Genomic DNA, 25201 nt, shown 5'->3' with positions numbered 1-25201 from the left:
TAGTTGAAAGCCATCAAATTAGCTAATACTTATCAGGCACAGGTGAAAAAAAAAGCTTATTATGGCCAAAAAGACAAAGGAGATTGTGCAGAGTTTGGGTACTGAAAAGTAAGTTGCCTGAATACAGAATGTGTTTGCTCTCAATTGTTTTTCAGAGTAGATTATTTGTGTAAATTGTGAATGATCCTGAATTTGAACCCTCCCTTTCCAGCCATACCCAATGTCCATCTTGGTATCGTTTCTCCATTGCCAAATGATTATAAAATTATATTTGGCTATCTATGCAATAAAGTATTAAATACATATTGAGGAAAAGATAATTTTAGTATTGTTTCTGGTCTTTTCTTATCCACAGAAAAGCTACAGCTACTAGATAAAAAAAAGATACTAGATGATCTCCAAAGGTCCCTTCAAACCTCAACCATTCCTGACTCTGCATGACTCCAGAAGTGCCAAAGTACACTGATTAAACCAAACTCCTATTTGCTGGTTACAAAATGGTCCTGGGAGAATATGGGAGGGCAAGACAAACCCACAAGCACAAATCCTGAAAGCACACAACCATAAAATGCCAGTGTAACCTACACACGTTAAAGGAAGTGCTATCTTCCAAAACTTTGCATAAATGTGCTTTTTTGTGTATTTTTGACCTAGATCAATCAAGCAAAAACCACCACACGTGGCTACTTGAGATGGGCTCAGAGTAAAACACATTGGCATGTCCTGAAGGACACCACCAGCTTGTGTCCATGCCAGGCCTCCTCCCCATCTCGTGTCTTTTCCCCTCTGTGCAGAGCCGCGGTCCATACCTGGTTTCCAGCGGGATGTTGCTGTTCAAGACCCAGCTGTTATGAAGGTGCACTGAGTCCTGCGTGCTGGTGGGGGGCGTGGGGGCAGCGGGGCTGGGCTGGCTGCGGGTGGTCATGGATCTCCTCTGCAGCGAGTCGGCCGACGGAGGCGGCTTCCTGGCGCACGTGCACGCGTGAGGCGGCGGAGGCGGCGGCGGCAGCGGCCTGAAGGTGAACTGGTTGTGAGGGCTACCAGGCATGTCTGAAACAGCAAGGAAAAGACAACCAAACACACACGGAGGGTTATTATTTTAGAAAGATCAAGACTGTCTTTAGAGGTTGTTTTGCCTTTCGCAGCTGCAGTGTGCCTGGAGCTCAGGGCTTTCTGCTTTAAACATCCTAACCCTAGGCGTAACCCTAACCAGATAAATCAGCCTAGGGTTAGGGATGGTTCATCTGAATTAAAAAAAGGAATGGGGAGACTGAAGTCTTAAACTGAAGGAGGGCAGATTTCCATGAGGTATTAGGAAATAAATCTTTGTTGTAAGGGTGGTTAGGCACTGGAACAGGTTCCCCAGAGAAGTTTTGGGTGACACACACCTGTAGGAGTTCCAGGCCAGGTTGGACAGGGCTTGGAGCAACCTGGTCTAGTGGAATGCATCCCTGCCCACAACACGTGGTTGAAACTAGTCCCTTCCAACCCAAACCATTCTGTGATCCTGTGGTACATTATTAATGGGAATAAATCATTGTACGTTATCACTTTACCCTGTTTCCTGTAAATGTTGCTGCAATATTTGAAATAATTTAAAATAAAACAGTCTATTGAAACACGAACAATCAGATACAGACACACCCTACAGCAGTGTAATTCAATAACAGCCAAACAAACAAAACCCAAAAAAAAACCAAAAAAGAAGAAGAAAAAAAAAGGTGGTATAACATTCACCTAATTTGTCAGGATTTTTTGGGGATGAAGGTAAAGAACATATAAATTAACAGTGAATAGCATCACAGATACTAACTGATTTTACAAGGTATAATTCTCATTTAAAACATCTATGAAAAAAATAGACAGTATAAAAATTAGTCTTGCTCTTCAATTTGAGAGAGAAAATGACTGAATAAGTCCAACCCTCCCTAACAAACATCTTCCCTAAAATAATGTTAACAGATTTCTGGAGTCTGTTACTGCATTTGTTAAACAGAGCTGAGAAAAGGTCTCTGAAGCACGAATGATCCAGACACTCAGAGAAAAGGTTTTATGGCAGATGAGCCGGCAGGGAGCTCCCAGCCACTGGACCAGTCTGAGAAGGAGCCTGAGCCTGTGGTGGGTGCCCAAGGCCCTGCTCCCCGTGCTGCCACTGCCCTATGGGGCACTCAGGCTGGCCCCAGGACCTCCAAGGGATGTTGTACCTGCACAGGCTCCTGTCCCATGCTAACAAATGCTGCCACATGGCTCAGGGTGGCTCAGCCTCAGCCGCTTCAACCCTCCTGCAAAGGACAATGAAGACACAAACATGGTGCAATGGTACTTTCAAGAAACAACAAATCTTGCTTTCTCTACTTCTTCAAAGTCTCCAAAGAATCTCACTACAGCCAGATACACAGCTATGGACAATAGTGCTGTGGTATTTATAAAGAAGATAGGGGTAAAAATTGCTGCCTGATTGAGTAATCAGTGAACTTTTTCACCTGAAACTCCTCCAGCTACTTCACCTCAGTGTCTAACGAGGCTTTATCCTATTTCTGTACTCACCCTCACTCTCCCTTTCACCTTAGCAGATGTCCAGTTAAATTTGCAGAAATCCAGCTGGAGCAAAGCTCTGATGAACCTGCAAAAACTCCCTGCAAGGAGCTGTTGCCATCCATTTAAAACACGTATTTTCTTTATATTATGACATGATGTGTCTTCAAGGAAAAAGATGAAAGTGTATTCCCTCCTTTCCTGGAATGGCTGGTGGAAAAAAAAAGCACCTTTTTCTGTGTGACAGTCCCAATTTACCCCAGCTGGAGAAACAAGGCTGTTTAGTGCTCCACATAAGCTTTTCAATGCTGTGGTAAGCAAAGCTGTCACAGATTTGGCCCAGGCTTAATCCTTTTAATTTCATTGATCTTTTATCAAGGCAGCATTCTTACAGTTGCACTAAGGTTTATGCTGTAATATTTGTTTGCATACACCAGAAAAGCAGTTCTAAGCATAATTAGAAAACTGGAGACCTCAGTAAATTAAATCACCAGAGTCAACAGTCCAGGGCTCCAAAATAATCTGCTAAGGCACTTTCATATAATAATTAATCTAGGTAAATCCTGTATCCCGCTATTTTAGAATTGAAAGCTACCCAGATTTTGCACATATTTGATGTCCAGCATCCTTATGTATTTGATCAATTACACTTCCTTACTTAAGGTATCAACTTTAAACCCTCTCTACAGAAAATTTGCAGGATTATTAAACAACCTATAATTTGCATGACAAGCCATTTCAATGGTTGAGCCACTGTCCTGTTAGAAAAATGCTGATTTCTGCCAGGACACACAGTTAGACTCTACAAGGTACATCAAGAGCTGTGCAGTAAATGCCAAGCAGCCAAGGTGACACTGCTTCTCTAGGTATTTGGGAAAAACCTGTATAATCTATATGGAAGCACAACTTTTAGTTCCCTTCTTCCCCTTTCATCTATCCTGTCCCTATCCCATCAATGGCACACAATTGTCTGACAGAGTTTAGTTTGTTCCATGCAATAGATTGGTTCTGCTTTTGAACCATAAAGTCTCTATGGCTCAGAGGGTACCTTAAATCTCCCAGTGCAATTTATCACAATACATCAACACATCAGATTTCCTGGGGGAATTCCTTTTTAATTATCACACTTGTCACCCTTTCATCTAGCTACTGGCATCACAGAAAACCTCACACTGGAGCCTGATTATTTTGGTGATTTAAAAAGTCTTCATCAGACCCTCATTTCAGTGAAGCACTGCAAACTCATTAGGCTGAGAATCAGCCCTAGTTTCCAATTAGTTTTTACAGACTTTCTTATTTGGCAGAGTTGGTTTTATTTTGCTTGAAACTAAGTCTATAGCTCATTATTTTTATAACACAAAAAATATTGCTTGGGATATAAAGCAGCACTAAATCTCAATATGCACACTTAGGATGCTTCAGGACTCTAAATAAACAGCAGACTATGTAAAATAACTTACTGCAAAATCATTTAAATACCTAAAAGGGAATATTATGCAAGATAATATGTCTAAAGCAAACAAACTTCCAAAATATATGAGACTGATACAGGAATTGGCTTACCTAATGCTATCTCTAACAACTGCTGCTTTTATTGTAATGGCTGCTAATAATGTTCATATTTTTAATTCTTGTACATCAAAACATTTATGTATGATATGCAAAGACAGACTTACTTGTTTTCATTGTCTCCATTGATGAGATAGAAATTTCCATTTATCTAAAAATGTAGCTATATAACATTATTTCAGCTCAAACTTTACACTTGGAATAATTCACTTCAAATCAGATTTCCACCTGAGGAATAACCAAGCCAGAAATTGTCCTCTGGATCTTCATCACTGGCTTTCTCATCTGCATTTAGCCCATTTTTTTTACAGACAAAAGAGACTGCTTAAAAAATTTATAAATTCTTTCCCCTGAGAAGTAATTTTTTAAAAATAGTCCTCTCCTTTCAGCAGAACACATCTAAAACTGCAAAGTTTCCTGAAAAGATCCAGACAACATTCTGGTGATTTCTTTTACTCCAACTTGCACATTCCCCATCCACTTCACAAACTCAAACTTCTTTCTAGCTGTTGATTTTTAAAATATGTATTTATTTTTAGGGGTTTTGCTTTCATTGTTCAATTACAAGAATAACACAGTAAGTGTTAATTTGATTAGCTCTTCTGCTTTGAGGCACTTTGCAAACTTCATGCACTCACACCAAGAGAAACTGCAGAGGAGATGGCAGCTGGAAATAAGAATTTCTTGCCTTGAAATTCTGCTAGCATGAAGGAGTTCTACTTTCTCTCTTTCCTTTGAAATTGAAGAAAGGAGTTATTTTTATCCCCTGAATATTTCTTCTAACATAAACTCATTTTCCTTAAGAGTCAGGCTAAAATGCCTTTGTAATCATAAACATGTAGCTAAATTGCTTTACAGACTGGCAAAAAGGAAATAAACAGCTTAATCAACTAGTTAGCACATAATTTAAAGTTAGTTTTGAAAATTAGCCAAGCCTTGGCAAAACTATTTTCCTAACAGTTCTGAAATATATTTCACTATACTTTCTGGATCCATATAAAAGACAGGGTAATTGAACTGTTTTATCATTTACTGACAAGGCTACAATAGCCTGTACTGTTATTAGGTGAAGTATATCAGAGAGAGTATACTAAAATGTAATGAACCATAAAAGGTTTGCATCTAACCTGTAGTGCTTTTAAAATATTTTAATTTTTTCAGTTCCTGAATTTATTATTTCTTCGTATGTTTGGATTTTTTTTTTTAATTTATTGGATGTGTCTCAGTAGAGAGTGAATTAGTTGGCAATCCATTATTTAATGAACGAAACAGCAACATATGTTCAGGGAGCTTAATTCAGTTTATTTAAAAGTTCTGTGGGTATACTACTGCTCAATTACAAACCACTCTGTGATTATTTTTTAAGCATGCTTAGAAATATAGAATGGTTTGGGCTGGAAGGGACCTTAAAGATCATCTAGTTTCAAGCCCCCTGCTGTGGACAGGGACACCTTCCACTGTCCCAGGTTGCTCCAAACCCCATCCAGCCTGGCCTTGGACACTTCCAGGGATCCAGGGGCAGCCACAGCTGCTCTGGGCACCCTGTGCCAGGGCCTCACCACCCTCACAGGGAAGAATTTCTTCCCAGTATCTGATCTAAGTTTGCTCTCTGTCAGTTTAAATCCATTGCTCCTGTCACTGCATGCCCTTGTAAAAAGTCCCTCTGATGCTCCTATAACCCCTTTATGGACTGGAAAGCTCTGTAAGCTCTCTGTGTTCTGCACAGGAGCAGTAAGGACTGCTGACGATGGCAGCACTTCCTTTTCTTAATGTTTTTATATTAAAAGCTAAACTTGTCCTGTAAGACCTAAGTAACTATATTTTATAAACACTCATACTGGACCTCATTCTAGGAAACTACAAAAATGTAATTACCCAGTTTTGAACACCAGAGGAAAAAGGAATGATGAGACCACCACCAGCATATCTTTCTTTAAAACTCTCTTATTTTCACAGAAGTGCACGTTTTATACTTCTTTAATTCTGATTAATCCAAGTCTTTTGTAGTACAGCACTAAACTTGCCTGAAGTTCCTAATGGAGTCCATATTTATTTAGGTAGGCTAACATGACCCTGGGATTTTCCCATATTTTAATCTACACTCTCGATTCATTTCTAAGAAACAAATGCTGTCTACTAGAAAATCTTGACAAGTCAAATAGCATAAGTGGACTTTATTACCTGCATATGATATCAGCTATTAATGCCTTAAAACCCTTAGCAACGGTGAGCATAAGGAATTTTCATCATCAAGACTTCTGCAATTGCCAATAATTTTCCATTATCATTGCACATCAGGATGGTAACACTGCTGAGCTCCATTTCTGGTAAAACTTCCATTACTGATGTGACAAAAGTGAAAAAATACTAGAGATCTCAGAGTTTTCAAAAATAAAATCTAAGTTTCTTGAAAGGGTCTCTGTAAACAACTATATCTTGACTCAGCTGCAGAAAGATGTGGGAGAATTTTATCAGGCAAAAGAATGGAGGTTAGAACTTATTAGAGAAGAAGAGGCAGTGATTTCACTCTAGGGAACTATCACACAACCACCTTTTCCAACTTTCTGGATGGGATGCATTTAATAATGTCTTTCAGGACTCAAAATATTCTGGCATCTGTTGTCTTTGTACTGTATACTTGTCAGTTTTACTCTGCACAATTCTTGAAATAAGACCGATATACTTGTTTTTAAAGGTGTGTGTGGGGGAATGTTTTTGCTTTTTCTGATGATAGAGCTGTTAATATACTCAAGCCAAAAGAAGGGCTTCTGGGCCCAAAGCTAGCACTTTTTTCTCTGCAGCTGTATCAGCTGGTGCATTGAAAGACATTACCTTTCCTGACAAACTTTGCCTCACTTTAGAAGCACTTATATATGTACAGCATTAGAGCTGCAACAGCACTACTCCTCCTTAATTAACTCCATCACTCAGTGTTTTAACTTGGGAGCCTGATTGCTGAAGTAGAATAATTTTGGTCATAAACACTGCACTCTAAAATGTCCCTCTCTGTGTTGTAGTTTGTAACCTGAAACGAGTTTCAGGTTATAATGCTGTGTACTGTGGGTGAGATGCAAGGTTTAAATGTTATCATACAGAAGCACCTGACAATATAAGCATGCCAATATGTGTTCATATAAAATTAACATTGCCAGAGGGGAATGAAGAGCAACAGTTCCTGAGGTGCTTTTATTCTACTGAACTGCCTGAATTACAGCTTTGTTCTATGGTACTTCGCATAGCTGCTAAATACTAATGTGCTCTATGTACAATATTTATGTGAAAAACATTCCATTTATGCGAAATGCTCACATTTATGTCAATTAATTTGAAAAATTTGCACTGAAACTACTACTCACTTCCTTCACTCTCCTTCATTGCAGGTGGTACAACTGCCAGATTTTAATACCCATCCAGCTGAGACAGGACTCTCTCAAATCACCACAGTCTGTGCCAACACAAGACAGGCCCCTCGGAGGCTGAGTCAGAGAGGTCAAGGACAAAATGTGAAGGGGGAAGAAAAGCAGCACTCCAGCCCTGATGGAGTCTGAGGGAACAGCCTAAACAACCAGCTCAGGCTTCCAGTGGTTTGTTTAGCAGATCAAGCAGCTGCTGGTACAATTAACATCACACAGCATTCAAAGGACAGAGTGAAGATTGACAGCTCCCAGCCAGCTTAAAGGTGGTATTTTCAGGGGAATGTGTAATTCCTGCCATTACTTAGAAGTGGTGTGTTCAGTCAATATCATGAGCTGTAACTTCTATCAGTGGGAACTCACAGCGGATAGTACAATCACTATTCTAAAACTCTGAACAAAGTGGGAGAGATTATATGTTACAGAGTAAGCCTATCATCTAGGTTTGCAAAAGACAGGCTCTTACAAGTAGCCTGGCAGAAAATTTTTGATGACCTTAGAGGTGAACAGATTTTGATTAAAGAGCAGTTTATGATTGCTAAAATAGGTTGCAAGCAGTCAGGGCTGTAAAAATTAATGTTTCTGCAGTTATTGATGGTTTTGGTGGTGAAAAATATTCAAGTTTTGGCCCTTGTGTTATTAAATTCATTAGCTGTGAGGGCTTTCTGAAAGGGATCTGTGGGTAATGGAATTAGCAACTATAAATCATATTGAAATACCCTGTGTATTCAGCCCAATAGGTCAGTGGAAATATCATGAATACAGACATATTAAACCACTTTGTCACCACCCTGCCTGCCTCTTACCTGCTTCATCTGTGTTCCTGTTATTTTGCAACATTTTCAGGGAAAAAAGACTGCTTGAGGATGTGCCCTGTTACAGACCCAAATAACATAAAGCTCTGCAGCATCTGAGCTTGCTGCCCCTGTCAGGGCTGAGGGGAAGACTCTTTCCTTTTAGTTCTTGCCTCCTTTGGGAGGGGGACAGTGACACCAGTTCACCAAAGTACAGAATCCTCTTCAGCTTAAAGCCCAGCCATCAGAGACATCTGTTTGTTGATTCATATTTTTTGCAAACATAGACTATTCTGTGGCTCTACAGAAACATGATAAGCTCCAAGTCATGGTTAAATCTGCCAGTTATATCAGGACCCAAACTTCAACCCTGATGGGCTCTGAAATTACTGGGGGCAAGATCCCAAGTGTCTTGGAGCTATCTGCACTGAGACTGAGCTGGTGCTTTGTTGGCAGCACTGCAAACTTACTCTATGTTTACTTCAAGTAAACTTCAAGAACTTTATCACTTCAAGGATGAACCATACTCCAGTTTCTCCCACCTGGCTATATAAAAGCATTTCTCAGGATACCTATCTGCACTGCAGATTATCCTGTCAAAACCAGACATCCAGAATGTCTCCTGAACATGATTTTGCAGAGCATAATCCTGCATCTATTTTTACAATCAATATCAAGTACAGATGTAGAAACTTGAGGCTCTTCTGGATCATTTGGGACTTGACTCTACCCACATCTATTTACTTCATTTTTAAGACAAACCTTTTTAGAAAAATACTAATTAGGGAACATACACAGAAACACAAACTAGTGCCTATGTTCATAATAATCTGAAGAACATGTTTATAGCTTAAAGAGAAAAAATAATGCCTCTTTTATTCAATAAAACTGCATTCCATATGCTTTATTATGGATTTCATCTTGACATTAAATTGCTTGATATGAGCATCTTCACATATATTTACAGTGACTGTTATAGGGAGTATTAAAAAAAAATCACTTATAATATGTGGTTATATAATAACCTGTGGAGGGTGAGAAAAAGCTGTTGAATGCCTCCATAATATGTAAACATATATAGAATGTGGCTCTATATGCACATCAGCCTCAAATTTGTCATAATCTGGTAGTGGGCAGCAGGGCAGTGCTGGGGCTGTCCAAATGGCTGCACTCTACAGGAGCAGGGAAGTGGGAGACAGCTTGCTCAAAGTTGGCTGTTCAGGACAAACATCCCTTTTCCTAAAAAGTTTAACCAGCATTCACTGGGTGGCATCTGATTATAAATCTGTATCCCCTGTACTGGCTCTGCAGAGATGAATTCTGGTATATTCCCTGAGATTCAGTTTAAGAGATTCTTCTTTCTCTGTAGACTGTAAAGCATAGCAGAGCTGTTCCTACCATTTCCTGCTTGTCATTTTGGATATCAGAGAGAAATCTTTATACAGAACCAGGCTATCACCCAGGAAAATGAAGGGCTTTTGGTGAAACCAGTAAAGCCTTTATCTGTCTCTTCCTGAATTCAAATTTCAATTTTCCTGAATTCACCTACATTCAAATTTGTTATGGGAATTAGGAATATGATCACCCACCCCTTCCCAGTCAAGAAGAGATTTTCACTTCATTTTAGTGGAATTTAGTTTTAGCCACAGTTAATAAACTGACCAACAGCAAGCACGTGTGCTTAGTACTGGTCAAGAAATATAATTTACAGCATTTAAAAAAATAAAATCCAAGTACATGTGCCCCTTCCTATCCTTTCATCAGAGCAGTATGACCTATAAACCAATTTGCAAATAAAGCAAATTATGCTAGGACAAATTTTTCTCAGCAACCTTATTAGTTCCCTGTTGACCAGGATAGAGAGCTCACAGGAAATCAGAGACTGTTTCCTTCATCTTCACTTGCATTCCACTTCACAAATTTTACTTGAAGAATTTCTTAGAGAAAAGTTCTTTAAGACAAATTACAGTTTTAAAACATATATTGTCCTTTTGAAGTTTTGCTTTAGAAGAGAAACAAATTTTAAAATTGACACTAATTTCAAATTATCTTTTAATTCTCTATTTAAAGAGCGAAATACTGTTTTTAAAAAGGGAAACATTTTTTTTAAAAAGGAAGAAGAATGGTAACCTTAGCTGTAGGACAGTTAGCATCAATTTTTCCTTGGTAACCCTTAGAATTACAAGGGACCACTTAAGGAGGCTGCATGTAACTGTCAGATAGCATAATAGAAGGCTATTTGTTGCCCACCAAATGATTTTACATGGTGTCTAAATTACATGATATTAGTTAAAGGATATACCTCAGTGAAGAATTAGCTGATTGACTACTCCTGCCTTTTATCCCTGGAGGAAGTTTACAAGTTCTTGTCCCTCTCAATGCACAAATAAAACAAATACTTCTACAAAAAGATCTATACCTGCATTGATGTTTGCTAACATTTTATTCAGGAATGCTGACACTTCTCCTATAGTCCTGAGCTGGCTGGGAGGAGAGACAATGGAACATGTGTAACTGATGGTAAACAGCAAATCCATTATTTTTCAAAGAAAAGCTAAACTTCCGTAGGGAAAGACAAAATAAAAACATAGAAACAGGTAATGTAATGCCTGAAAATGACTATGAGACAAGGCCACAGCCTCCAAAGCAGTCTCTCTAAAGCACATTTGGGCACTTAGAAGCAAGCATATGCATTTTCTGAAATACCAATAGGCTTCAACCTCTCCACTAAACTGGGGATTATGCCCTGATTCCACAGAACTATTCAACACTTTTAACTCCTCTGTCATGTTTATTGTTAGGAGCCCTGAACTCTCTTAACCATCTGCAGTTCTGAGCAGAGCATCCATCAAGCACCAACAAGGCCACTGCTGCAGAAGCAGATTGAGCTGGGTAACTTCAGCCTGGAAGGTTCAACAAGCTTCTGCTAATCTGGCTCAACTTGCACAGGAATCTAGTGCAACTCAAAATGAACAAAGATTACATTATTTCACAGCATCAATAGGCTATAAAAGTTCTTTGTGACCGTAACCTCAGTTCACCTCACAAGACATTTCTTTGTGTTTCGCTCAAAGCTTATCTATATACAGTTATTTAAACTCATTGTAAATAAGACACACATTTTTGAATATTACTAGAAATTACATCTATAAAATACTGAATAAAACCTTCAAAACAAATGCATAAAGAAGTATCAAGGGAAAAATACTTTTTCATATGAATCTACCCAACAAAGTATTTTAATGAGCGCAGATCTATTAAGAGAATTCTCAGGATACCGTAATTATTATTCATTTTCTAGAATTGTTTCACCATGAAGCTTTATGCTACTATGGGGACTTTAATGTTTATGTTTTGTGACGGCTGCGTTGACTATTAAAAAGCAATTTGGCTGACATTTTAAGTCTTTTGTTGCCAGTTTTAATTGGATTGTTCACCAAGCATCAACTCCCCCGTTAACTGCAAAAATTACAGGCCGACGTCAGTTTATAGTAATGACTGTTTAATGATTTTATGCTTTCAGGATGCCAGCTTCATATGGATGCATGCATGATTAGCTTCATATCAAGACCTGTAATTAAATAATTGAAACCTCAACAAAAGAAAACATCAAATGCGAAGACATCCTTAATAAAGACTCCAAGATTTATCAAAACACTCATTCCAAATAAGAAATGATTACTATTTTGAGGTCAGACAGTGCAAGAGTTGGTGCTAAGGCAAAAACTTCTCTCACCCTTTTCTACAGAAGAAATTATCCTTTAACTGATTCAAAGTCTGAGAGCTTGATGCAGTAAATAATTGCACACCATTCTGAAACTTAACTCCAAATTATTTAGAACTCATTATTAGCTATTTTTGTTTACTTTCCAGACTAGGTGAAGCTGCTTTTATAACAATAAGATATAAAAATAATTATAACAGGAAATGGCATCACACTGCAACATCTCAACTGAAACTTACAGTACTTACAACCAAAGAAAACAAGCCCACTAACTTCTCAGTAATTCTTGACAGAAAACAGATTATTAGTCTTTGTTCAGCTCTGAATCCCATGCCAAACTCCCACATATTTCAGAATTTCAAACAGAGAAAAAATGGCTTTTAGAAGAAAACTCTTTGAAAGTGTGAAATATCCATGAAAATAAAGCCAGAACAAAGACTCACAAAGCAGGGCCAGCACTGCACAGGCAGCGAGTGCCTCCTGACAGTGCTCAGAGAATTTCACACCTGATGGCCACCCAACATGGCTGGAAAATTCCTGTAGGCAGCTCAGCATTTGAATTTTGGAAAGAACTTGGTATTTCACACATTTTTATACTTACCAAGTCCAGGGAGAAAAATTACCAACCAAAGGCTTTCACTGTCTTAATCACAACAGGGCACATTTTCACTAGAAAATTTGGGATAAGGTTCCTCTTTAAACTGAGGCTATATATATATGGATTCCGATTAATTTTACACCTCTAAGGTCAAACATCAGACTTTATTGTGTTACACAGTTGGTATTCAGGCAAATTTCAGCAATTTATAGGAACTTCAAAGAACTCAGGTTAATCTGTTTCAGGCTTGACTTTTATAGACTATAGTCACCTAGTAGAAAATATTAACCTACTGGAAAGTCAATAGGGTTTTAAGGCTGCTTCATTTTCATGTACAAAAAGCTGTATGCCTCACAGAATCATTCATTCTCCTTTTATTGCCAGGATGATGGCTTAAAATCTGTTGTGATCAAACACCTGAGCAGAGGGCTTTATTTGAAAGATTTAGGGGTAAATTTAGGGCCCATCTCTTTTTCCAGTTACAACAGCACAATATGGGATTAACTCCATTGATTTCAATTATGTTATTCTGCCTTGGTTTGCTAGATGTAACCACAGAAGGAAACAGCCCAACTTTGAGAGGGCGTACCTACTTTTAATATGTTTCGAAACAGAAAATTTGCCACCTCAAAATATGAGCTGTGCAACACTGTACAGTTCTATTCCAGGAACAGAGTTATTGTATTTGTAATTTAGAAAGGAATGAAGCACTGAACCAGGAAAATACAGGTTGGCACAAACGTACTTCAATTCGTAAAATAAGAACATCCAGCAGAGGAATGTGAAAGGACCCTACATCAGCAGCTGAAAACCCACACAGGCAAAGGCAAGGTACCTCAAATTGATTGCTGAGATCTAAATTAACTCCAAGTCCTCAGAAAATGGCCCTGGGTATGTCTGCAAACAGCTCAACGAAAATTTCTTTTCTATGTACAGGTTTAGTAAAAGAATGTAGCAGCATGGAAAATAAAGTAAAAAGGCAAGTAGTGTTAAATCCTCACACACACATCTTGTAGAATACTTTGTTCTATTCTTGACATGGTTCTTCAGGAAAAAAAATGGTGCAAATAGAAGGGATCTTACAAACAGATGAGTAGATTGCTGATGTTACACTAAACAGATTATGTCACCTAAAGGAAAGGAAAATGCAAATGACAGAGAAACACCATCATGAACTCAGGTACCCAACTATTTATACTCACAATAAAACCACAGTATCACTAAATGAAACTGTTAGGACAGAAATTTAAAATTGATAATAAGGAATACTCCGGAGTAGGTTTTGTTTGTTTCAACAACAAATTTAACCTAGAAACTTGTTGCTACTAACTGTCATTGAGAGGAAAAGGTTGCAATATTTAATGTGCAGAATTTCATATAGATAATTATTTATCCACATAGAGTAAGCACGCAGTATACACACAAATGTCAGTGTACATAAATTTAAACCCTACGTATGAAAAACAATGTGTGTACATATGTAACATAAATGTATATATTTTACACACACAGAAAGTCTCCACTGAATTTCCACCCAATTGAAAGAATAGAAGTTAGGTTGATATTTCCTTAGTTTATTTCCAAAACTAAATTTCTGTAATCTTGAAGGATTTCATTTTAGAACATTATTAAAATAGCATGGAGCAAAACTGCACTCACTGACTGCTTCCTGCTCCAGCCAGAGAACCTCATCCAAATTCCAGAAATTGGTGAATTTCTTCCTATGTGATCAGGTCATCACTAGTCTAGTCAGAAGACATTTAGGGAGAAGCGTGTAATTTACAAGGAGTGTGTAATTTACTCAGCCAACTGGTGAAACAAGTTTAAGGCAATCCCTTCTGATGGCTGAAAAGAAATGAATGGATCTGCCTTGAAGTCATGTACCACTAGGAATAAAAAAGTTAAAAGCTAAAGAAAAAATAGTTTATTGACAGATCTCAGAGTGAGCTGGGTACTGACACTTGAACAGCAATTTGAAACTTAGCATATGACTTACTGTACAGAACAGAATAGCCTCCTTCTAATCCTCATGTTGATGTTTAAATTCTAATTTTGCTGTCTCCTTGCAGTCTTTTGAAACACATGACTCTTAGCAATAACCTCATACAGATTTTGTGAGCAGTACAAATGGGACTCCTGCTCTTCAAGCTGAATGATGCAATAACCAAGTAACAAAGCACCCTCTGCCAAACTCAGGCACTGAGGAACAGAATAACCAAGGAAACAAGGATAGAACAAGTTCTGTTCATTGCACTGTGCTTTATCCACCTGCCTCCCCTTACTATGGAATATCCAAACCAAATGCAAACAAAGCAATCGTACCAGGGAAGTGGCTGGGAACAATATGTGCAACAGTTAGCTTTTACCAAAGAGGATGGACAAAATGGATGAAGATCTGTAGGTGGTTTCAGCTTATAAAATTTCAAAATGTTCTTTTAAAAGTAATTATCAGAGCTGAAATGCAGCATTCAGCTGAAATGGAACTTTGCAGAATTTCATGTTAAATAGAAATGAAGAAAGGAAAAAAAAAAATCATACACATGAAAAAGGAGAGGGCTGCTCAAATATAGCTTTCCTCCTCCTCATCCTCCACTTGGTCTTTTACAATCTTATATTGAAGGAAAAGCAACACACCATATATCTATCAAAATGAAGCATATCCTACTGCAGAAAAAAACACAGGGCTGAAAAATGTTCAAGTAAACATGTCAGTGAATTGGTTCCAGCTGAAAAAAGAAGAACTGAGTATAAAGACATAATCTAAGCCAGCTGTACGGCAGTTCACAGTCCAAATTCAGATGAAAATTTTGCCTAACATAAGAGGGAACATCAGATGGCTGCAGAGACACTTCCAGGCTAGTTTACAGCCTGCAGTGATCTTGAAAGATCTAATTCTGTCCTGTTGATTAGACAGTAAAAAAGAGGGAAGGGAAGGATCTGTCACCAGCTCAGCTCTGCAGTGCATGTGCCAGCACCCAGACTTGCTCTGCGAGCTGCAAACACCGGCGCTGGTCCCAAAGAGCCTGTGCAGAGAGAACATCTGCCGAGCTAAAATTCATCTCGTGGGAGTATCTCTGCCATTTGATAGCACAATGTGATTATATTGCTGCATCATCTGTATAAAAACACTGCTGCACACACGTGACAGCGTAGCTAATGCAAAAATGTTTACTTCAGGAGACCAAACTGAATGACAGAAACTGTAGTTGACATTTATGGTATTGATCAAGCTCCAACGTTAATACAAAGTAAATGGTTTGGGAAGTTTATTCATCTACTGATTAGTGATTCATCCCCTTCCAGATGATCCCTGAGGATGACAGCATTGTCTATGTTTGCGTTCATCTTCATTGTGAAGCATTTGCTTCATTTCACATGCTGTATAGGCAGCACTAAAATTATCGTGGGTTAACTATACAAAACCAAACACGTCATCCTGCTTTCAAAATGACTATTTCCCTACAGAAAACCCCTTGCAATCCCATAGCAACAGCAAAGACCTCCATGTCTCCTCATAAAAGCCTCCCCACAGACACTAGTCAAAGACAAAGCTGCTCTTTTAGGTTGTATTATTAAAAGAATCATTAAATGGCTGCTATTAAAGCAAATGACGTTGTCCACATTATCATTGAATATGCAAAATCACCTGGAGAATTTCCAGAACACATTTTTTGAATTATAAGAACATTATGAATCTGAAATGCCACAGATTCCAGCAGGACTGCAGGAAGTTACTACTGGAAGCACACAGAGAGCACAAGCACAAGCGGTCCGTATGTGTATCAAAACCAGGTGGCAAGCTGCTATCATTAAAGGCAATGATGCTCCCCACCCAAAAGCAGGAATGGAAAAGCATAAACCAAGTGAGACACTCTGTTATTTTCCTTTCACATAAGCCAGGTGAATACAAGGGAACTGCCAAGTGCACTCTCTTGATGGACATAGTAACACATTCCTTCTCTCTCACAGTCTGCTGATGATTCCACTGGTGCAATGAAGCCCTTTATTTTCTGTCCCAAGTTCTTACTGTCAAGCAAAACTGAGCAATGAATGGGGATCCAGTTCAGCTGAGAGCAGTATTTGATTTAATATTCCTATAACACTTTGAACATAAAAATGCACTATAGAAGTGCTAAGTCTTATTAAGCTTGGCAGTAGTGAATGTAGGGTGACAAGTTTCCTGAGACTTGACAGTATGGCTCAGCAGACTCCAATGCACACAGGCACAACCAGGCAGTGCAGAGAACACTTAGGGGTAGAAAGCAGAGGAAACACGACTCCTCATAAATCTAGAAAGCCAATCTTTACAGCTTTCATCTGAGCATGGGAGGCCCAGCTTTGATTATTTATATGCAGTGAGGTAGCTTACAAGAGATTAGAGAGAGTGAGGAAGGGAGAAGACTAATTGTGTATCAGGTATGAGGGTATAATTTGCAACCCTCTTCCTCACCATTATCTGACTTTCCAGGTGAGTATCTTGACAACTGCCTTTCCTGTTTGACTCTCTTGCTCTGATGAGGAGCTTCCCCTAGAAACAGAGATCTCTTCTTTGGGGAAATGTCACTGGCATTGACACATTTCCTGAAATATCTGGGTTTCAGCACATATTCAAAGAAATGAGATTTTACATTTTAAAGTCTTACCACAGAGATACAGGCAACACTTAGTGCAAGGCAGGAGTCAGGGAGGCAGATTTCTCTGTCAGAGACTGCACTCTGAAGTCAGGGAGCTGTTCTGAGGAGGCACAAGGGCTCCTGCACAGCGCGGGGCTGGTGCCTGGGGCAGTGTGTCTGCCCTGACCAACGTGTCACCAGTGCTCTGGTCTTTTATTCCTTTACCTGCCAAGCCAAGTAAACAAAACATAGCCTAAATATAGCCAATGGGGGCTTCTTGTTGATTGCAGTAGGAACTAAGGAAAACTCTGTGCATAACTTCAGTCCATTTGAATAATTTACTTTTTTTTTTTAATCTACAAGAGAAACACTGTGGATTCTGAATACATGCACATACCCCTGATGCTATATAAACAGTCTGATTCTACTCTATAGCCCAATAAAAGACAAGATACCTGGTAATCTGCCTCTTTGTGAAGCAGTACTTCTCATCTCACACAGGAGAGATAAGAGACAGCACAGAAAGCTGAAAGGACAGCACTTTATCCCTTTGTTTGAAAATCTTCAATAGACAGCATTAAAAAAAATAAAATGAGTTCTATTCAAATGCAGCAAGAAAGAAAATGGTACCTAGTCCAGGCTGGGCACAGCGACCTGCCCTAGTTTGTCACTTAAACAAAGGCATAAAGGCAAATGATAAATTTCCATTTTGTTACACAATATTTCATTAGGGAGCTAATTAAACAAGCTCTACTCAAACACAGCATATAAACAATTTATACTGGAAGGGGAGCATTTCTCAGAAGATATTAGCTGATAGTCCTAATATAAATGATTTAATATTTTTTTTCTTTTCTCAACAGTTAGGAACAAAAAGCTTTTCTCCCCATTACCTCATCCCAAGTAGTTTGGCAAATCAAGCCCATGTTCGCATTCATGCTGTCACTGATAATGGATCTTGTGTCAAATAAGAAGAGAGTAAAGGACCTGATAATAAGTGCAATTATAAAACATCAAAAATGGTAGATCAAAGTGGATTTCCTTTATTCCACTGTGTACAGTCACTTCAGAGCTTTTCAATGTTCCTGTCAGGCGGTCCTGACAGGATGTATTAATTTTCTCCATTATCCTAGCAACAAGTATGGCACACTTCAGAAAGCAGCTGACAAATGCAGCTTCTCATTATTACTCTGTCTTACTTTTATTCATTTTGTTTATAAAAACACTTTTAAAATCCCCTTCTCCTGAGATTCTCAGGCATGATGATAGCCATCAAATGGCTGATAACCTTGTGATAAACAAAATTCAGGGACAAAGCCTCAAGCCTTCCAAGTACTGACACTTCAAAAAAGGACTGAAATTTAAAGCCTCAAAAAATTTCAGTTCTACAGAGCTGATGTTAGACAAGCTTGAAAACTTCATCAAAATATTGCTTTCTAATTAATTTTGGAAGATTATCAATTCTCAGCATATTTACTAAATTCTGGATGAGAATTTATGGCATAGAGTGCCAATTTAACATACAAATTGCCTCTGGAAAAAAAAAATGGTCAGGAGTTGAGCAAACTAGCTCAGCTTCATCCTTCCTGCCTCAGCCCCATGGGTACCATGACTCAACTCCTGGTGTGGCTGCTCAGGTTTATCACTCCAACAATAGTCAGAAGCTTCTGAAATGAAACATGCATGACAAGAAAATAGTTCTACAGCATTTTCCCCACAGGAAGAAATTAGGAGAGAGGCTTTGAGCTGGTGGTCTCTTCAATAATCTCTGCTAACACTTCCCAACATTCAGGCTTGCTCAGGGGGTGATTGCTTTTGAGCTGATCACAAAATGCTGCAGCTGGTATTGCCAATATACAAAGGAACACACACTCCAACACTAAGAAAGCAAAATACAGATCAAGCAAATTGCACAATATAAACAAGCGCACAGAAAATTTAGTCCTGAAGCAATACATTGTCATAGAAAATTGCATATCCTTGCTGAAGTGAGTAAACCATGACAATTTGCACTAAGTGAGAAGATAATATTCACACAAACCCCTAAAAACTATTATATCTGACATGCAGGATTTCATAGGATAAAATCTACTCTAAGTATGCATGCTAATGTAAAGTGCCGTGTTCAAAAGTATACAACGTTATTCTGAATTTAGAGCATACTTGACTAGTATTGACTTTCATTACTAGTTTGAAAAATAAATCTAAATTCATTAATTCAGTTGACTGTGACATGGCCCTACACAGTTGGAAATAAACTGAGGAACTGCACCATGCTGCCATCACAAAGAGTATCTGTCTTAAATATCAGTAGAAAAGCGGATGCAGCAGTTTCATACCCTATCATAAGAATATTATGGCAATGATGCGTGGAAGTGATTTACATCTTCATTATTTCTAGGCTGCAAGAATTGCTATTGCAAGTACTTTGCAGAGTCATTTGCTAACATTTAAGCAAGTTATGATTAATGCAATTTGAGTAGAATACATATTGGACAGATAGATTATAGCCCTGCTGACACTGTATGTACAATAATTAGCACTGTGACAACAGCTAATTATTTATAATTTTAAAGCTTAAGGATTTTATCCATAAATATTGTCGTTGAAGTTAATAGATCGGTTCTTTCCATAGCCAAAATAAGGTGACAGAAATTATGTATTAAATAAATGAACAATTTCTTATCAATATTTAAAACTAATGGAATGCCAATCAATAACATCCCTAGACATTTAAAGCACTGCTGCAAATTATTACTGCCAAAATTAGTATATAAAGCACCCACATCTCATCCTACTTGCTGTGCAACACAATGAAACTCACTAAAAGACAATTGAAAACATAGAAACTACCTCCTTAAAATTCAAAAGATCTAAGATATCAGTATGAAACACTGCTCCAGCTGTATGGAAGACCATCTGTCTGTGTAAGAACTGGAGTGAAAAAACAGATTCTCAGATGGAATCCAAAGGAATTACTTCATTGATTTCAATATGGCCACTCTAGAAGAGCATACCTAAATTGTCCAGGCTGCAGTCAGCAGCAGGACCTGACTTACCTGCTAAAGGCCAAAGCACTGTTCTGTACAGAATGAACACAAACACCTAAGAATTCAGGTATCAGAATGCCAAGAAAACTGTGAGGACTTCACTCATGAATGAATGATCACATGGCCTTTTTCAGAGTGGAAGTCCTGACTTTGAAATATTCCAGCAAGTTTGAAACTTTAGGAAAAGAGATTTGAAAGACCTTAAGGTGATGTGGTGGGATAGGGGAAGGAAAAAATGTGTTTTGCTGACACATTAAGATGATGCACAACTTGCAGCAATCCCGAACGGGCAATGAAGGACCTATTCCAATATACATGGCACTTTTCACTTACCCATGCCCCAGGTATAATTTGGGAGGGGAGAACAGCACTGAAGTGATTGCTGCAAGCATTAGTGCCCACTTTTCCTACCCCTGCAAACTCCATTAACCAATAAGCAACTTTTGATTTGTGCACAAACAATAGCTACTGGCAATAGCAGTGCACAGCAAGAGCAGGCAGCCCAGCACAGGGCTGAGAGGTGGGACTGAGCTGCTGCCAAACTGCGTGGTCAGATCCAACACAGTGAGCAAATCAATGGGGCACTGAACACCATATAGGGATGCAAACAATAATTATGACTGAATTGTATAGAAGTAATGACTAAAGCTCCAAAAAACAAGGTACAGCTCTAAATGATGAAATTTTCTTAAGCCCTTTAATCCATTTCCCTGTGAGTGCCTTGAGGCCCAATGGAAATAATTTCATGCTTTCCCATGACTGAGGAACACTGTTTTCCTTGAAACAAAAGCTGAAATCCTCACATCACCCTGTCAGCACTGCCTCCCAACACGCTCTCAGGGAAGCAGGCAAAGCTGGGGAAAGCTCAGCTGGCAGAACCTTGGGTGTGCTCATTGTTCTCTGGGATTGGAGCATACCGATTTTCTTTCAGTTCTTCCAATTTTCCAGCATTACAAAGCATTAATAATTGATGTTTCATTGATTTGATTATTTTCTTTAGAAAGCTGTCCAGTTCCTCCACAGCTCAGAGCTGCAGAATGCCCTCAGAGGCATTCACATTTATCAGTATTTCTCTGACTCACTCAGTATCAGTTTATTAGCCTTAATTTGTACCTTTGTGTTTAACATCAAGGAAGTTGCTTTTTGATTGACTCTGAAGAAACAACCCTTAAAAACAGAAACTCAAACAAAAGCTTTCCCAGCAGAACAATTTTTAAAACTTAATGATACTTGAACAAACTTCTTGGTTTCATTACTTGGGTAGCAACTGCTCAGTGCAGCAAAGAAGCCGTTTCTAACAGAAGACTCATATCTCCCCAGCTCCTTTAAGTGCTTTTGGTATCAGATTAAATATTAATACAAAACAAACTGTACTGTTCAACTATTTTTTTTGCATTACTATTCTGTGAAGGATCCCACGATGAAGCAGATCTAAGACTGATGTCAATATTAAATGTACTTAGCTTTTCTTTAAAGTCAATGTGTCAATTTACACAAACAGAAAGGTACTCATCTTCCAGCACTTGGGATTTTCTTGAACATCTGCATCTCAGAATCATCATGAGATGAAAGAACTGGTCAGAAATGCACTGAGGTTGAATTACATTAAGAACAGAAGAATCTAGGAAAGCAGTGAGATAACTATGCCACCCCATTAGTTCATTAAGAGATCTGACAAGACAGAAGAAGCAGTCTTAATTTCAAGGTACATTGAAAAAGAGAGAAAACAGTTAGTACAAAAGATTCACATTTTACTTGTCACTACATTACTGCCACAAACATGTATAAATGTAAATAGCACTACAAATACCTTATTCTGTTTTATTTAGAATTCACCATATTTTGTCTCATAGGCAGAGAATGATGAAGAACCAACTTTTTTTTCAAGTACTTAAAATATGCTCTCAACAGCATGCAATTGAAGAGGTAGCAAGATCTCCTGTCACAAGTGGAAAGTGAGACATGATACTTTCAGTCCCAATAATTGTTGGGGAAGGAAGAGTAGGGAAGAGCTCTCTGCCAAAGGAAGGGGGCTATCAAAGAACTCAGATCTATGAGGGACTCCCAGATCACTGCAGAAGCTCAGGCTTCTGTGGAAATGCAGTCCAAGTAGAGTACCTGACAGAAATTTTAGGCCCACTAATTAGGGTATAATTAATATTAGCTTGCCTTGAGCTCAAATGGAAGCACGCAGAAGTAGCATGTAACCAATACCAGTAACAGCTCCACACAAATATAAGCATTTTATTAACACATGGGAGCAATACAACCAGAAAGACAGAAACAATGACTGATGCTCAGGTGTCACAGGAAAACATGTCTTTAGTACCCAAGTAACAAAATTTACAAGGTAAAGTAGGGTATATACACTAGGTATTGCAAAGTGACAGGACATCCCAGCAAGGGGTGTGTCATTCCTGAATAAATCTAATAAAGTCTCAGACTGGCTGATCAGATTTACCATTCTTCTAAAACCCACCCCACAGCTGCCATCTGGTTCACACATATTCAACAACAGCTAAGAGCACCCCAGCTTCCCTGGGATCTGGGCAGTTTGCCGTAGACCTTATGTCCTTTAGATGTATAATAAAAGAGAGAATTAAGTGATTAAGTGCAATCTGACCCAAGTTCCCCTTTCTGCATTATCACCCAGACTCTCTTCTCCTCACACATCTAACCTGTCCATGCAAATGTCAGCTTGAAGCCCTAATCAAGACTGAAAGTAAGAACAGATGCCTAAAAAATGAAGCAAAAGCAGGAAACCACAAAAAAGTATGGGTGACAAACTGTGTTCCTGCAGGTTTTATTGTTTCTTTTTAAATCATAATTGGCCCTAATTGCACTACTTAAATGTTAATGCACAACACCTGGCCTCAGCTGGATAGAAGGAAGCTAACAATGTTTTCCTCTCACCTCATTGACAAGGAATTAAAATACAGTCTCTCAAAGCTAGGCTTGCCAAATATAAGGCATCAATAATTAGGACAATGTGAAAGCAATCCAATTTAGTCACAAAAATTAAACATGTGCAAAGCCACTGAACATTCATTTTGAATTATTAATGAATTAGACTGAAAATAAGTCCAAAACACACAGATACAGGAGAAAAAACAATACCAATAGGCAAAAAGCTTGAACAAAAAACTTGTCTTTGGACTTAAAAGAGGAAAGTGACACACCCCCACCAAAAAAAAAAAAAAAAAAAAAAAAAAAAAAAAAAAAAAAAACAAAAAAACCCCAAACCAGCCAAAAAACCCCAACAAACAAAAGAGAAAGATTCAGTTACCTTTTGGACAGCATAAAAAAGGTTTCTGGCTGTTCTAGCTGGATGGGTGATCTGCTGTATTATCCTTATAATAAAAGTTCAGTGCTGCCCTGACAAAGGTAAGTAAGTACCCACAGAAAACTTTATCAGTCAGAATAAACCAATGGTAAGGAAGCTCAAAATGCCAACGCAGCTTCTAACCAAAGAGTGTCCTTCCTCCTTCCTGCAGAGCTGCCCTGGACCAACTGAAAACCATGTTACCTCTTTTGTTTAATCACTGAGCCATTTCCAGTACAACTGCTCTTAAAAACGTCCCCAGCTAATTCACTTTTATCTCTTTTAAACACTTGGTATTTCAGCAAAATTACCATGGCTATACAAGTACTGCTCCTGAAAGCACTCAATTATTGCTGCTAACCAGCACATCTCCAGAATTCATTTCAGAACTCTCAGTCTTCAGCATCTTGCAACCTGCAAACAAAGAAAGGCAGATACTGATGTGTGCCTTATCCAAGGCCAGTGCACGCCAACACTCTCCATCTAACATTACACTACAGCACAGCCTGAAGGATTCAGCCCAGCTTTTGTAGATCATACAAAACAATCTCGAGATATGATCTAATGAACTCTGACTCTTTAGGCTATCTATTCAGATTTCCTAATAATTCTAACTGGATTTTTGTAGTAAGTATGTTCAGGAAATACTTTTTTGAGGCTAAATTTTTAGTTCTGCTTTGTTTCAGAAACTTAGTAATATCCTCTTGAATAGAAACAACATAATTAGCCATATGTGGCTAATTTAATGTTGTTTGAGAAAATATTGCTCAACTACTGGGTTTATTCTAATGTTCTAATTAGAAAATTCCTAAACATTATTATAGATCAAATTAATATTGTCCTATATGATATTTCTCAGAAAAAATTTGCAGAAAAGCTAAATCCATTGAATACACTGTCACCTAAGAACAAACCACACCAAAGTTCTATTACAGACACACAGGGATCAATTATATGTCAGAAAATAAATTTGCATATAATGAAACAGCTCGTGCAATTAAAACACGTTCAGAATAATAACATTTAATTTCTTTTTAATAATGTAAAAAAAATGGAATAAAATTTTGTATTACTTCAGTTTGACTGAAGTCAAAAATATTATACAGATTTGGCCTATTAACCAGAAAAAGGCCACTGAATTCCCTATGGTTTTCCCAAGGGCACTTATGAGTTCAGTCCAATGGTGGAGCTGCACCTCTCTCCAATGAAGTGACAGGAATTATGCTTTCAGAAGAACAGTGTCCCAGCAAACACCTGGGATACAGCAAGATGAGCCACAACCTCTTCTGTGCACACCCCCCCAGAGCTCCACTGGCCTTTGCACCCCTCTGAACTTCCTCCTGTGGTGTAAACTGATGCCAAAATCAGCTCTCTTTCCTCTCCCAAGTAACAAACCCATCCCAGCTCATGCAAATCAAACCTTTTTACTGAACCATGAAATAATCTTTACATCAGTAATTTTCCCAATAATTTAAAAACAGGACAGTAACTTCAACACCATTGACATTTAACACAATAAAACATTCAATGTTCATGTACATAGAGACGTATTTCAGAAAAAAGAAAAAGAATATCTTTGCATA

General features: G+C 38.3%; 1 protein-coding gene across 5 annotated transcripts in view; it reads right to left on the bottom strand.

Moving 5' to 3' along the window:
• Positions 1-25201, bottom strand: part of TENM1 (teneurin transmembrane protein 1) — a 776824-nt gene that overhangs the window by 154151 nt on the left and 597472 nt on the right. For all 5 annotated transcript variants that reach the window (XM_077186191.1, XM_077186192.1, XM_077186190.1 and 2 more), the window contains one exon: positions 810-1050. In XM_077186191.1, the coding sequence (XP_077042306.1) occupies positions 810-1050 (241 nt within the window). The remainder of the gene's footprint in view (positions 1-809; positions 1051-25201) is intronic.

Source organism: Agelaius phoeniceus, chromosome 14, assembly GCF_051311805.1.
Source record: "Agelaius phoeniceus isolate bAgePho1 chromosome 14, bAgePho1.hap1, whole genome shotgun sequence".
NCBI lineage: Eukaryota > Metazoa > Chordata > Aves > Passeriformes > Icteridae > Agelaius > Agelaius phoeniceus.
The sequence above is the reverse complement of the archived record's forward strand: the minus strand, read 5'-3'. Positions and strand labels throughout refer to the sequence as shown.